Here is a 15,067-nt window from a genome sequence, read left to right as displayed (position 1 = left end):
CCCCAGATTACATCATTTATCAAGAACAAAATGCAGATTCAAATGACTGATACCAACAGATGTGACATGGGTAAAACACTGATGCAACAAAATCTGTAAAAGTATCTGCTGGTGTTTGATGACGTCTTATTGTGCAGAGTGAATTGGCCATAGTGGGCGATGCAGTGGCGCAGTAGTTAGTGCTGTCGCCTCATGGCAAGAAGGTCGCTGGTTCGGGCCTCGGTTGGGTCAGTTGGCATTTCTGTGTGGAGTTTGCATGTTCTCCCTGCGTTCGCGTGGGTTTCCTTTGGGTGCTCCAGTTTCCCCCGCAGTCCAAAGACATGTGGTACAGGTGAATTGGGTAGGCTAAATTGTCCAAAGTGTATGTGTGTGTGTGTGCGTGTGAATGAGTGTGTGTGGATGTTTCTCAGGGATGGTTTGCGGCTGGAAGGGCATCCGCTGCGTAAAAACATGCTGGATAAGTTGGCGGTTCATTCTGCTGTGGCGACCCCGGATTAATAAAGGGACTAAGCCAAAAAGAAAATGAATGAATGAATGAATTGGCCATAGTTCCATAAAGCTCAACACAACAACATCAAAAAACGTACTTCCTGTAGATCACAAAGTATATTTCTAAACTATTGTGGTTCAGGCACAATGACTGAGTTTTATGATATAGACTAGAACAAAATCTAGTCCACACATTCTGTAAATTGTAATCTTGTGTCTGTGTTTCGTCAAGAAACTAAATCATAGAGGTTTGGAACGATACACATTTTTCACAGCATTCTAGTGAGGTTGTTGCTATTGGTCAGTTCCATTTACAGATAATTCCAAGGCCAGAAGCAATATTGGAGTTCTTAACTTTAGTAACAGCCCACTGATCATTCCACCCATGCTGTTGGCAAGGCCACAGAGTGCATTTTAGGAGAAATTCCAGTCATGAGCTTCAAGGAACTATCATGAGGTATAGAAGTCTGCACGTGCAGCATCTGTGTGGTTGGACACCGACCAGAATTACAAGTGCCTGATGCTTATATCATCGAATAGGGTTCATAGCAAGGATGCACGTGACTGCTCTCACTTTTTCTCCCTCAGTTTTTACACTAGCATTTGAGTTTTCTCACTCTCTCTTTGTGAATTAACAGAAATAGTAACCTGACGAGTAGTAGACTGGATATAATATCAGCACTGTTCACATTGCTTTACAAGCAATAAGGGCTTTCAAAATTTGATCAATTCAGAGAACTTTTAGTGGAAGTATCCACTTTTTGGAGTGTTTGCACAGCAGGAACTATGAACAATTTTTGTTCTGTCAGCCAAATTGCATCACTTTAGAGTTTCTAGTGTTGTTGCAAATGCAACAAGGAAAATTATCTGGGGGTAATTAGTTCTCGATGATATTTCTGTAACTACCCAATGCAAAAGTCCCTATTGTAATGGATAAGATGGTTTCCAGTTAAATCAACTTCTCAAATCTCTCATCTGTCTCTTCTTTTCCAAAGGAAACAGCTCAATGGCAAACTTCTCCTTACCAGCTGTGCCTTCATCGCTGGCAAATGATCCAGATTATGAATATGACGAGTTCCAGCCCTCCAGTCGCGATGATGGGGTTGAAGTGGTCCCTCTAAAGCATCCAGAGGACCACCTGAGGATGAACGGCTGGCTCATCTGTAAAGAACAGGATGAGATGTTGAATCTGGCCTTCACTGTGGGCTCTTTTCTCCTCAGCGCCATCACACTCCCACTCGGGATCGTCATGGACAAATACGGACCACGCAAACTCCGCCTGCTCGGAAGGTAAACAACAAGGGCCTAATTTGTCCATATCAGAACTCAGTATAGTGATTCTGGGTCTCCAGTTTCACTTGGCTTAAATAGCACTCTCATTCAAGGGTAATTGGTTTAACTATTATATCCGTGTCAGTACTTTACCAGTTCCATGAGCAAGATGGCAAGAATCGGAAAAGGGAAATTGTTACATTAATAATTGAGTGTACCTTTGAATATCATATCTTTCTTTCCAGTGCCTGTTTTGCCCTCTCGTGCCTTATGATTGCTTATGGAGCCAGCAACCCAAATGGTAAGAAGAACATACATGCAACTCGTGTTCATATTAATTGAAACAGATGGCAAAATGTGTACATTTTTCAGTATAAGAGATTAAAATCTGCTCATTTTTAATAGAACTCTCTGTCCTGATCTTCATTGCTCTGACCTTTAATGGCTTTGGAGGAATGTGTATGACCTTCACTTCACTTACGGTGAGTGTGTGTGCTAACTAATTCATGAATGTACAACTGTGCTACCTTTTTTTGTCTTTGAATGAGCTTGTTTTGAGCTGCCTGAAATATTTCTACACTGTTTAGTTATTAGGCTGTAACTGCCATGAACAATATCGGGGATTCATCTCTTGTTATGCTCTTTGAAATTATGCATTTCAATGTCTAAACACTGGATCTGCAGCGGTCAGGTGGTTCAGTGGTCATGTGGTACAAGTTGTAGTTCTCGATTGCAAGTTTTACGAGAACGTGAATGATTTGTACCAGTTGGAATCTAATAATTAAACCTTGGTTCTCAAATTATTACATCTGATGCTACATCCAGGCTGTAGTTAGAGGTCTCCACTTCTTTTTCCACATCCCTCATTTGAGTGTCTGTCAAGCGTGATGCAGTAGGTTAATCATTAGATCCATCTGTGTGTCTTACATCACTGTTTTTCCTGCTGACTCGCTCTTGTCGCTGTCCTCGCACCACGCATTAACTCCTGATGATGTATCCAGTGTGCTGACCCAGTAAGAATAGCCTGTGGTTATTATGTGCTCAGCATGATCTAAGGAACTCTATGACCATGAACTCACAGGAAACACCTTTACCCCTAGTACAAAATTAACTTTTGCCACACAAGCTAAAAAATGTAAAACTTATCTGCCAAACAAAGTGGAGAGAATAAAGCTTTTTTTCTTCTTCTGATGCTCTGGTCCATTTCTGGAATATCAAAGGAGAAATCTTGTGCTAATCCGCTTCATGGCAGTGGAAACATCAAGCTCCAATGAAGACACAATAGTATCACAGAATGATACCATTTACACATTCCATGTGTTTTGAGAGTCTGGTGATTAAAAAAAAAAGTATTATCCCAAAAATATATATTCTGCTTATCTAAATGTGTTTAAACTGGACTGTCAGATGACTCAGGTCTGAATGACTATAATAACTCACAGGCAGATACATTTTCATCAATTGCACATAGACAGTATTTTTGTCGCATTTTTCATTTATTTAATAATTAATTTTCCTTTCGTCTTAGTCCTTTTATTAATCCAGGGTCGCCACAGCGAAATGAACCGCCAACTTATTCAGCATGTATTACGCAGCGGATGCCCTTCCAGCTGCAACCCATCATTGGGAAACATCCATACACTCCCTTTTACACACATACACTGGATATTTTAGCTCACCCAATTCATCTACAGCGCATGTCTTTGGACTGTGGGACAAACCGGAGCACCCGGGGGAAACACACGCAAACACTGGGAGATCCACAGCCATATAACCTTGCAGCCCAAGACCAGTTACTCACTGAAGAGAAGCAGGGCTGAGCCTGGTCAGTACCTGGATGGGAAACCACATGGTAAAAGTAGGCTGCTGTTGGAAGTGGTGTTAGTGAGGCCAGCAGGAGGCGTTCAATTTGTGGTCTGTGTGAGTCCTAATGCCCCAGTAAAGTGAAGGGGACACTATACTGTCAGCGAGCGCTGTCTTTCGGTTGACCATTCGCATGGTCATTAAAAATCCCACAGCACTCCTCTTAAAATTCATTGGCCCTTACTGATCATGGCCTCCCAGTCATAGCAACTCAAACCTAACTATGTGGTAAGAACATTACCCAGTTGTTAAATCAATAGTTACAAAAAGTAACAAAGACAAAAATAAAGTGCAAGCAGATATTCTGATTAATAAGAGAGATTCATGAAAGCACAATTAGACAAAAACAGTCAGGATTGTTGTTAGATAATACAGTCAAATCCAAAAGCCCTTAAAATATTCCAAGTGTCACATGGGATCATTCTCTGATATTTTCACATAAACAAACCATTCCACACCATTGTTGATAATAATGGTAGTGTACTTTGTTGTGTTACAGTGGCACATAACCAGTGATGGGAATAATGGCTTTATAAATAAACGCATTACTAACGGCAAAACTTTTTTTAGTAACGAGTAATCAATTGAATTACTGTTTCCCCCATTACAATGCTGTTACCATTACTAACAATAAAAAATGTGCGTTACTATAATTGAGAAAACTAAAGCTTTTTTTCATGCAAGCCGTGTCTCTCTCAACCATGAACAGTCATGTATGTATCGTACAACTTATGCCCAGTAAAAAGAGAGTCTTTGCATCAGTGATGAGTAATTCAAATTTAATGAAGCACCTCGTCGTCACGTGCCGCCACAAAATTTGTGGCTACGCAGGTGATAATGTGAGCTCTGCTACCAAAGAAGGAGATGAAGCCACTACGTCAAAGCAAATAAAACTTAATTTTTCCCCACCACAAACACTTATTACTCAGACAGAATTAAACTAAATACTATCTATATAGTTGAGGACATGCTGCCGTGTCTCTCATATTGTCCACAACAACATTAAAATAGTGTAAATTAGTGTCCAATGTTTTTAATTTATTTTATAGTCATTTGACAAATTTTTTTTAAGGTAACGAAATAGTTATTTTCACTTTTATAAATATGAAATGTAGTTACTAACTCAGTTACTATTTGTAATAAGTAACTAGTAACTATAACTAATTCCTCCTTTAAATGAACGTGCCCAAAACTGCACATTACAGTCGATTTTGGAGAAGATTTTCACACCAGTTTTAACAGGATTCCACGTTGAGTCTACAGCACAACTCTTCCATTACGAAGCTGCTGATCACAGCCTTTCAAACGCATTGTTACGTAACAGGACACTTGCTGTTGCTCATCCACTTGTTGTCACAGGAACAAGGCATAACTGTAGGCAGGCCGCCCTGGTCCAGGCTCCAATTAGAGTCAGGCTTCAGCCGGTTTAGACTGGACGGATCATTCCTGTTACTGCCCTAGTTATTTCTCTTTTATTGACTGAGAAACCGAAAGAAAGTAATGTATATGAAAAAAGGGTGGATTAAGTGTGCACAAACCTTTTGACGCCTCTAAATTGTGCTGATGGACTTAACGTTTTCTGGTTCTCTGTCACATGTTCTTTCTCTCTTTCTTTCTTTCTCTTTTTCTTTCTTTCTTTCTTTCAGTGGCCATCCTCATTCTCTCGTTATAGTCAGTGGCTCTGAACTGAAACGGCTTTCATTGGAGATTTGTTATGCTTTCGTCAGCCCATAATTGTTGGCCATCTCTCCATGTCTGCTGCCATTTTTAGAGAAAGAATGTGGATTAATTTTCTTTTATGTTCACAGCAGTCACATTGTGTAAATGCTCTCGATAAACACAGTTCGAATAAGAATTATGTTTTAAGATCACAAATAATTTTATTAATCATAAAGTAATAGTTTTCTCATCAGAATAATTAAATTTATAGAATATGAACAAAAAGTAATATTTATGTAAATACTAGATTTTTATATACCAGATCTCTAAATATCCAGATTTATGTAAACTATATTATTTTAACTGAAAAAAAATATTTTTCTCATATAAAATCTAACCAAATAACAATCTGTTATTCTTAATAATTATAAATATGTTTGAAAAATATTATATAGCATTATTTTGTATAAATGAACTGTATAAACTGTCAAGACTGATGTGGAGTATTTTAATTATATTATTAAAAATACTAATAATCAAATAAAACAATAATAATCAAAATAAAAAAACATCCAGACTTTATGTTGTATTTATATTTATAGTGATATTTTTATTGAATAATAATAAAGAATATTATATACCACACATAAATAAATTACTCTGTCTCTCTGTCTAAAGTTATTTCTAACCAGATTACTTATTTACCTCTTCCCATGTTTTCTTCCAGTTGCCCAATATGTTTGGTGACCTGCGAGCGACCTTTATCGCACTCATGATCGGCTCATACGCTTCCTCTGCCGTCACCTTTCCAGGGGTTAAGGTATGTTCACTCAAACAACAAGAAGAAAACCTGTAGTATGTATAGTTCATCCACATTATGTTCTCTTTATTAATTGTGTGCTGTCCTTACAGGTGATCTATGATCTGGGTATAACCTTCATCATGATTCTGGTGGTCTGGGCTGGTTGTGCAGGCCTCGTCTTCATCAACTGCTTCTTCAACTGGCCCCTGGAGCCTTTCCCTGGACCCGAGGACATGGACTACACGTAAGTAACACACATAAAACTCTTTTATATGGCTGACTATGTGAAGATATGTGAGGTTAAGAGGGAAAATGTTTTTCTGTATATTGTTCAATTTTCAATTTTAAAGACCGTGTGAAATTAATAATTGTTACTTTTAAGGATGTCTATAATCTAGTGTGCTCCAAAACAGTGACAACTATAATTTAGAAGATATAAACCTTGTCCAAACATCAAAACTTTGCAGTTTGTCACTTCCGTGTAAATGGATCAATGATTATTTTGACGTTTGACGATTATTTATCGTCATCTCAGATTTCAATATCTCATCAAATCTTCAGACCAATGCTCTCTAGTTTCTGACATGCCCCGCCTTCTTCAAGACACTTCTCATTTGCACTTTTTTCATGCGCTTGTGCTCAAACTGCTCTCAATGACAAAGCTGTGATACTAACTAAATGCTATTGGCTACCAGACTTTATGCAGAATGTACGAACACAATTTTATAAAAGCAGTCATTTTCAAATGATTTAATGTTGTAGAATTAGGAAAAAATAATATGTAGGGGTTTAATATATAAAAGAAAATTAATATTACCAAAACAATAATAGTTTGATTATTCACAATAATCCAACAGACAGAATCATGATTTTACAAAACCATTACATTGTGCCTTTAACATTTTGTGATTGGTGAGAATAGAAAGGATTCAAATAATTTTAAATGCTGACCTACAAAAGCAGACATAATAACTGTGGACACTAAATGTCTCTGCAATTACAGAATCAATCACCCGAATGCATCAAACTAACACAGATGCTCATTTTGCATGTTTTCTGTCTTTCAGCGTCAAGATCAAGTTCAGCTGGCTGGGATTTGACCATAAGATTACAGGAAAGCAGTTTTATAAGCAGGTGACGACAGTGGGCAAGCGTCTTAGCGTGGATAACACTCAGAAACAAAAAGAGCTTGCCAAAGAAGGTCACAAACTCTGCTTGTCCACTATGGACCTGGAACTGCAGTGTGAGCCCAAGGAGGAAAGTAAGTCAGAATGTCTCATAATGAAGACCACAATACTCTAATGGCAATGTTGGTGATAATAATACATTTAGACTGACTTGTTTTGTTGTTGTTGTTGTTGTGTCCAGCTCAGTCGTTCATGAAGAGTATTTTCAGTCCTCTCTTCATGTTGAGTCTGGTGACCATGTGTGTAACTCAGCTGCGTCTCATCTTCTACATGGGGGCCATGAATAACATCTTGGAGTCGCTCAGCGGAGGAGATCTGAACACAGGTGAAGAAGGATGTTTTAATAGGATTAAACAAATTATGGGAATAATATGGGAATACAGTAAAAGCAAAACTGCCCAAAAATAAAGTTTTAATACGGATCATTCAGATATTTGAAATCAACTACAACCATCTTTTCTCTGGGTAAAAAATATTTCAATTGTGACACATCATATATCATATAGGCTTTTAAGAACTTAATTCACATATCTAAACAATAGCAATAATTATATTTTCTTTGAATAAAATAGCACAAAATTATTTAAGTAATATAGTATTTTTTAAATTGTGAGAAATGATAAAAATATGATTATTAAAATATATTAAAAATAAATTTTCTAAACAAATTTTTTTTTTAAATATTTGAATGATAAATTCTGAATTTGAATGATAGATCCTGATACAGTGGGGAAAACAAGTATTTAACATATCACCAGTTTTCTCAAAAACATATTTCTAAAGGTGCCGTTGACTTTCCACTAGATGTTAGTAACAACCAAATAAATCCATATATGCAAAGAAAATAATATTAATCAGTTCACAAATTAAGTTATGTAAAATGAAATGACACAGGGAAAAGTATTGAACACATGAAGAAAGGGAGGTGTAGAAAGGCAGTAAAAGCCCAGACAGCAGCTTAAGGCCCCGTTTACACTAGTGCGTTTTAGTTTGAAAACGCATAAGTTTTGCTACGGTTACGCCATCCGTCCACACTACGCCGGAGTTCTCGAGCGCCGAAAACGGAGCTTTTTGAAAACGCTGGAGAGGCCGTTTTCATTCTGAAACGCTGCTGCTCCGTCTCAGTGTGGATGGGGAAAGACGGAGACATCTGAAAACGGAGGCGGGGCTGCAAACGTTCGCCTATTTGATTGGGGCTTTTCCCTCAATATTAAGTAGCCCACACAGTTCAGTCTCGCATCATCTTATTGTAAGTTAAGACTTCGCAAGTTTGATCAAGGCTGCAGTCTCCCCCTTCTCAGTTTGATATGGAAAACATACCGAGGACACGGGTAAATCTTCAAAGGGAACAGTGTACTCTATAACTTCATTCACATCACCCTGGCTACGTTGTTTCACTTTCTCAACAATAAAATGTAAACATGATTTAAGGAACTGCCTATTTTCATTTTAATATTAGCAACTTAACAGACAGCAGAAATGTTGAGGCGCCGTGCTGCATATATGAGCGTCATCTTCACTGTGTGGATATTTATAACAAAACGGAGCCGATAACAACTGCCTCCTTTCAATTTCAGTGAAAATACGAAACACACCCTCTCTTTTGCTGAAAATCAGTTTTAATAATCGATAATTATAAAAGTATAACATGCAATAAGTTTATACATTGTAGGAAATAAAGACGAGCGATCAGTCAATGTACCTGGATTAATCATTAACTTATCTTTGCGCTTAACCAAAACATGTTACCCGTGAACAAGTAACTTAATAGATTCCAATGACCAAAGTCAGGGAATTGGCCTATGTCGTTAGATAAAGACAACAACATGAATGAAATATCACGTTTAGCAAATATAGGGAGATTAGATCCAGCGGGAGATGCGTGATGTGCAGCCCGACAAGCAGAGCTCTCATCTGGGTAGAAATGCTGGAGCGCTTGCCCGAGAGTGTGTGTGTGGTCACGTGATGTGCGTTTTCAGCGTTTTGGTGTGGACGGAGAGCTGTTCAGAAACGCTGGGTAAAACGCGAGTGTAGACGCGGATCGTTTTCATTCTACAACGCCGTTTTAAAACTAAAACGCACTAGTGTAAACGGGGCCTAAATGTCTCAGTAGTTCGTCAGTAACCTTCTGACCTTCGTCATTGTAAATGAATATTAGCTGCTTCAGTCCAACATCCACATTATCAGAATGAGTGGACATTTCAGCAAGTGGACATTTGGAGTGGACATTTCAGCAAGACAATGATCCAAAACACAGCCAATGAAACTGTCAAATGCTTTCAGAGAAAGAAAATCAACCTGTGAATGGCCCAGCCAATCACCTGACTAAAATCCAATAAAAAAAAAACAAACAAACAAACAAACATAAAACAAAAACTAATCGAAAATTATATTTGGTAAACGAGACCCACAGAACCATTAAGGTTTTTACACTCTGTTAAAGTCTGAGCAATGCATGTGACTTCATTCTCCATATGAGTGGCGTCTTTAAGCTGCCATCACCAGAAAAGCCTTTTATATAAAGTATTAAATACATGTCAGTAGTTCAGTACTTATTCCTTGTGTTATTTCAGGGTTATTACACTTTTTTTTTGCATTGTTGTATTTTTATGTTTGTATTGTTTGGGGTTTTACTAAAATCTGGTTCAATTCCATGTTAACAGCTCATTTATTTTTCACAGAAAAAAAAAACAACACAAAACATTCACCCACTGTATTTGAATGCAATAAATAAATAAATGTACATAATAATAATAATAATAATAATAATAATAATAATAATATATTAGCAAAACAAATATTATTTTGTTACTTATTTAATATTTATTTTTATCAAGATATCAAAATGCTACAAAACAAAATCAATTCCTGGAACAATGACAAATATAGTTTTAAAAACTAGATGAATACAATATACATATAACATGCAAAGTATCAGTTATTGTAATTAAGTAAATAACCATTTTATTCACTTTAGATCTTTGTCTTTGTTTTTAACTGTTTTTCAGTTGAGAAAATGGAGTTGGGTAAGAATCTCAGTAGCGCAGTAGAAACCAGTAGAGCGTGTTTCTCTTTAAGCTTGTTATTCTAACATTCAACCTTCCCCTGTAACTCACGTGAAGCATAACACTCTCTCTGACCACCTAAAACACACATGCAATAAACAGCCATTAACCACAGTAGTTATTAACCAACCTCAGAGGTTATCCATTAGACAGTGTTCTAATCTCCCTCTCCTTCTTTCAGTGAGTCTCTACACCTCCATTTTCGGCGTGATGCAACTCTTGTGCTTGATGACGACGCCGGTCATCGGTCAGATCATGGACTGGAAGCTGAAAGAATGCGATGATGGAGAAACCAATGAAAAACAGCCCAACAAGTAGGTTATCAACCAATTTTTTATTATTTTTTTTTCATCTACTTTATGAGTGAACTGTTTGATTACAAATAATCATGTTTCAAGGTGAAAATGCTGTAAAATGTGATGGTCGGTTTAAATGTCTTCATTCACTCTTTGTCTCTAGGGATGAGCCCCAGCCAAAACGCAGAGACAGACAGATTCAGAAAGTGACCAACGCCACACGAGCCTTCATCTTCACCAACATCCTCCTCGTCGGCTTCGGCATCACATGCTTGATTCCAAACCTCCCGCTTCAGGTGTGTGTTGTGTGTTTGCTCTCACACACACTGAAAATAAATGTATCATTTTAACAAATAAAAAAAGATGAAGCATGTGTTCAGAATAACATACTACAGAGACTGTTCTGAATATGCATACTTTCAGGTTGCATTTCATTCTTTATTGCCAAATTGGTCTAAAGTACACATAAAAGTACACTGCTTAAAGTATCTCAGAATATAATGCAGTCAACTTGATCAAGAATTTAATAAATGAACAGAAAATAAATATGATAGTAATAATAACATAAATATATTTGTATATTTATTAGATATTTATATTATATTATATATGTATATATATTAGATATTTATTGCATGTTATTGTCTGTTTGTTCATCAAATTTAAGTGGAAGATCCAGTAGAATGCACTTTTGGAAAATTTTTAATTCAATTTATCATTTGAAACTAATTTATTATTTCTTGGTTTCTAACTTCTGGGTTGCGGCTGATTGCGTAAAACATATGCTGAAATAGTTGGTGGTTCATTCCTCTGTGGCGACCTCTGATAAATATTAAACTGAGAGAAAATTAATGAATGCATATTAGTATTTAAACCAAAATTACTCTGTATAATACAGTTACAATCAGAATTATTAACACCCCGAAATTAATAGCCCCCTGTTTATTTTTTCCCCTAATTTCTTGTGAACAGATTTTTTTCCAACACATTTCTAAACTTAATAGTTGTAATAACTAATTTCTAATAACTGATTTATTTTATCTTTGCCATGATGACAGTAAAAAATATTTGACTAGATATTTTTCAAGACATTTCTGTACAGCTTAAAGTGACAATTAAAGGCTTAAATGATTCATTAGGTTAACTAGGCAGGTTAGGATAATTAGGCAAGTTATTGTATAACGATGGTTTGTTCTGAAGACTATCGGGAAAAAAAAAAAAGAAATATATATATATATATATATATATATATATATATATATATATATATATATATATATATATATATATATATATATAGCTTAAAGGGGCTAATAATATTGACCTTAAAATATGATCGCCGGACATAAGTCAAAAGTGCCAGGAGTAAAAATAAAAAACGGTTTACCCCACCTGCGGGGCAAGTTGTAACAAATGTTCATGTAATATGTAACATGTTTAAAAAGTCACATTACACACAATAATTTAAATTCAGTTTTACTTTAAATATTATTTCCTTAGTACTTAACTCAATTTATTTTATTCTACATTGCACAGCATGTTTATTTATTTATTGGATAAACCCATTTGGATTTATTTGCATTATTATACAATGCATTTAATCGCATTATTATATAGCAATAATAATATTTTTTTCTATTAAAAATATTCTATTAAAATACATTTTTTATTATAAAACGTTCGTAACAATACACTCAAAATTCAGCATTTATTTTATTAGTTTAATTGGTCTCCAACAGTGTGTGGCTTATTTGTAACACCCTGTTACAACTAAACCCGCTGTGTCATGTTTACCTAAAAACTGGCAAGCAGTCATTGTGTGTTTTTTACATCTTTTAAAATGGTTTCATCTAGAAGACGGTGATCACAACAATATAAGATTTTACTTACATATTTTTACAGATTATTTTTAAACGAAAAAAATATTGAGTATAATAAAAATACTTTTATGCTCAAAAAATAGTTTTTCCGGTGTTTCTCATCCAGATTTTGGCCAATGTTTTCAATAATTGGCAGGAAGACGTCTGCTGACACTGTGGTGAAAACTATGCTAAACACTAAACTCGAGGTGTCTGCTTAGTTGTACAGCATTTCCCCCTAGTGGCCAACCATTGAAACTACTAGCATGTCACCTTCTAATTCCACAATAAACATGAACAACAGAATAAATAAACAAGTCTCTAATATCTTTTTTGTCATGTCACCTCTCTTCAGATGCTCTCGTTTGTCCTTCACACCATTGTCAGAGGCTTCATCCACTCTGCCATCGGTGGACTTTACGCTGCTGTGTGAGTTTATCAGTCCAATGCATGATCAGTTTAATCAGTGATGGCTAGTATAAAGCACATAATAACACATCATGTTTGTTTGTGTGCAGGTACCCATCATCTCAGTTCGGCAGTCTGACTGGAATGCAGTCTCTGGTTAGCGCTTTATTCGCTCTGCTGCAACAGCCTTTGTTCATGGCCATGATGGGACCCCTGAAAGGAGACCCACTCTGGGTAAGACACAAAACCGAAAGCTTTAGTATTACTAAATGGATTAAATACCCATGAGGCATGTTCTGACCTCTTCTTCATAATCTTTGCTTTCTGGTGCAGGTGAACGTTGGTCTGCTGGTTGTCAGTATGCTGGGATTTCTGTTGCCGCTCTACTTGCTCTACTTCAGGAAAACTCTGCACAAAAAGAGGAAGGAGAAAGAAAATAATGCTAAAATCTACCTGAAAATCAACGGCAGTGACGTTCCGGAGGCGTTTGTGTAAAGAAAGCAGATAAAGGGAAAAACTAAGGCGTGAGAGTATCTCATATACATACAGCTGCACAAAAAACACATGATTAAAGACTACTGTGCCTCTTTCTTAATGATTAAATCGATGGATTTAAAAAGAGAAATGAGAGACAGAAAGCAACATGGGAAATTACTTTCAGAAGTTTCTTGTAAAGGCCCTGATTTACCTAAACTGAAATTAAAGAAAGATCGTTTGTGATGTCATTTCAGACCAAACCAGGCTTCATTTTAAGGAGTTTGAAGAGTGCTTGTAATCACCGTTTAACCATCATTGGTCTGTGTTGATGATGCTATAAGCGGGTGTAGCTTTGAAGCTCAGCCTTATTTAAAGTGGAATCTTCTTTTGTTTATTTCCTCTGTTCATCTGAGGTCAGACGTCTGCTAGTAAACATATAAATAGTGTAAAACTGCTTTGCAAAAAAGCAACATTGGCATTGTTTTCATGTTGAATTCTGTCTATAAACAATTGTATAAAGTGCTATTTAAATAAACGTGACTTGACTGAATGGAAAAGCTTATGCAACACCCACATCACTATTTTCCGAATACTTTCTTTGCTCTTTTCTCACCTCTATAACTTTGTTGTGTGTTTGTTTCGTTACAAAGCACACGTCATCCTAAAGCTTTTGTCGGCAACTTGAGGATGTTAACGTTATTCTATTGCTCTTGTATTTCAAACTTCTTTTTACTTTAAAATGAGCTTGGCTTTTAGTATATCGGGGCCTTAATTCACAAACTTTTACTGATTTTTTTTATTTTACTTTACCCAATTACACACGATGAAGTTTCAACTGTCTCTCAATAATCTAAACCAGTACTGCATATGAATATATGATTTTTATATGCATGCTTCTGAAGCCCGTCTAGACAGCAAAGGTGTAAAGATACCAGATGGCTGTTTTACCTACAAAGAAAATCTCAACAAGGGATTTCAATGTAAACCAATCCCCCCACCAAAAATATTAATAAAAATGCAGCTACACAAAGGGCCTTTTTTATAAAACATTATTTATAAATAAAAAAAAGATCTGACCACTTTTTATCATATGGAAGCCACAATTTATGCATATCTGTTTGTATATATGTTTTTATGCTACATGTGCATGAGATGCATAGATAAAAGTGGCTGAACTGCTCACGATCTGCAGCGAGTGCCTGATCTGGCAACAACAGCACTTTTAACACGTCCCATAAAACCCCTCTCATGACCCATAATTCCCTTTTTCTGTCCTTATCACTAGCATTCTGTGATTTTTCAGAGTGTGTTGAGAGTCATTTATGTGTCATTGATCGATGGATCAAGTTATTATGAACCTCCAAAGTAAAATATAAAGAAAGCACAACCTAACCCAGAAATGTGCCTTTTTTTGTGCAGTTTACAGTGCAGTTAAAGCTGATGATAGCTGATATGAGTATGGAGCCACAGATACTGTGGAAGTGTGTTGGTGTTATGTGTAATGTATTTATTATTTCTTTAAAATCTAACAGATCATATGGATAATGCGGCCTTATTTGCAAATGTTGTTATATTAACTTACATCTCAGTGTTGCAGTGGCTGTTTGCTTGTTTGTTAGTTTTTTTCATGTATTGTTCTATATGGCATTACGGTTAAAGATTATATTCAATAAAATTTGTAATTATTGTT

General features: G+C 36.2%; 1 protein-coding gene and 1 long non-coding RNA gene across 4 annotated transcripts in view; one reads left to right on the top strand and one right to left on the bottom strand.

Annotated features, from left to right (window-relative positions):
- slc43a2b (solute carrier family 43 member 2b) overlaps window positions 1–15,067 on the top strand; it is a 19,877-nt gene extending 4,810 nt beyond the window's left edge. Inside the window, exons 3-15 of one of the 2 annotated variants that reach the window (XM_009305270.5) lie at window positions 1,485–1,779; window positions 2,007–2,062; window positions 2,167–2,243; window positions 6,011–6,103; window positions 6,196–6,329; window positions 7,153–7,346; window positions 7,454–7,597; window positions 10,281–10,298; window positions 10,519–10,651; window positions 10,797–10,929; window positions 12,848–12,921; window positions 13,011–13,134; window positions 13,234–15,067. In XM_009305270.5, coding sequence (XP_009303545.2) covers window positions 1,485–1,779; window positions 2,007–2,062; window positions 2,167–2,243; window positions 6,011–6,103; window positions 6,196–6,329; window positions 7,153–7,346; window positions 7,454–7,597; window positions 10,281–10,298; window positions 10,519–10,651; window positions 10,797–10,929; window positions 12,848–12,921; window positions 13,011–13,134; window positions 13,234–13,395 — 1,637 coding nt within the window. In that variant the 3' untranslated portion in view covers window positions 13,396–15,067. 2 annotated transcript variants of the gene reach the window in all.
- Window positions 2,007–6,323, bottom strand: LOC141376370 (uncharacterized). Of its 2 annotated transcripts, XR_012386323.1 has the most exons (4): window positions 5,989–6,323; window positions 5,163–5,382; window positions 3,441–3,594; window positions 2,007–3,091 (listed from the first exon to the last, which is right to left on the bottom strand). It is a non-coding gene; the product is annotated as an uncharacterized lncRNA (long non-coding RNA). The 2 variants fall into 2 exon arrangements; XR_012386324.1 differs by lacking the exon at window positions 3,441–3,594.

The sequence above is a fragment of the Danio rerio genome, chromosome 10, assembly GCF_049306965.1.
Source record: "Danio rerio strain Tuebingen ecotype United States chromosome 10, GRCz12tu, whole genome shotgun sequence".
Classification (NCBI taxonomy): domain Eukaryota; kingdom Metazoa; phylum Chordata; class Actinopteri; order Cypriniformes; family Danionidae; genus Danio; species Danio rerio.
This window is presented reverse-complemented; position numbering and strand designations above follow the sequence as displayed.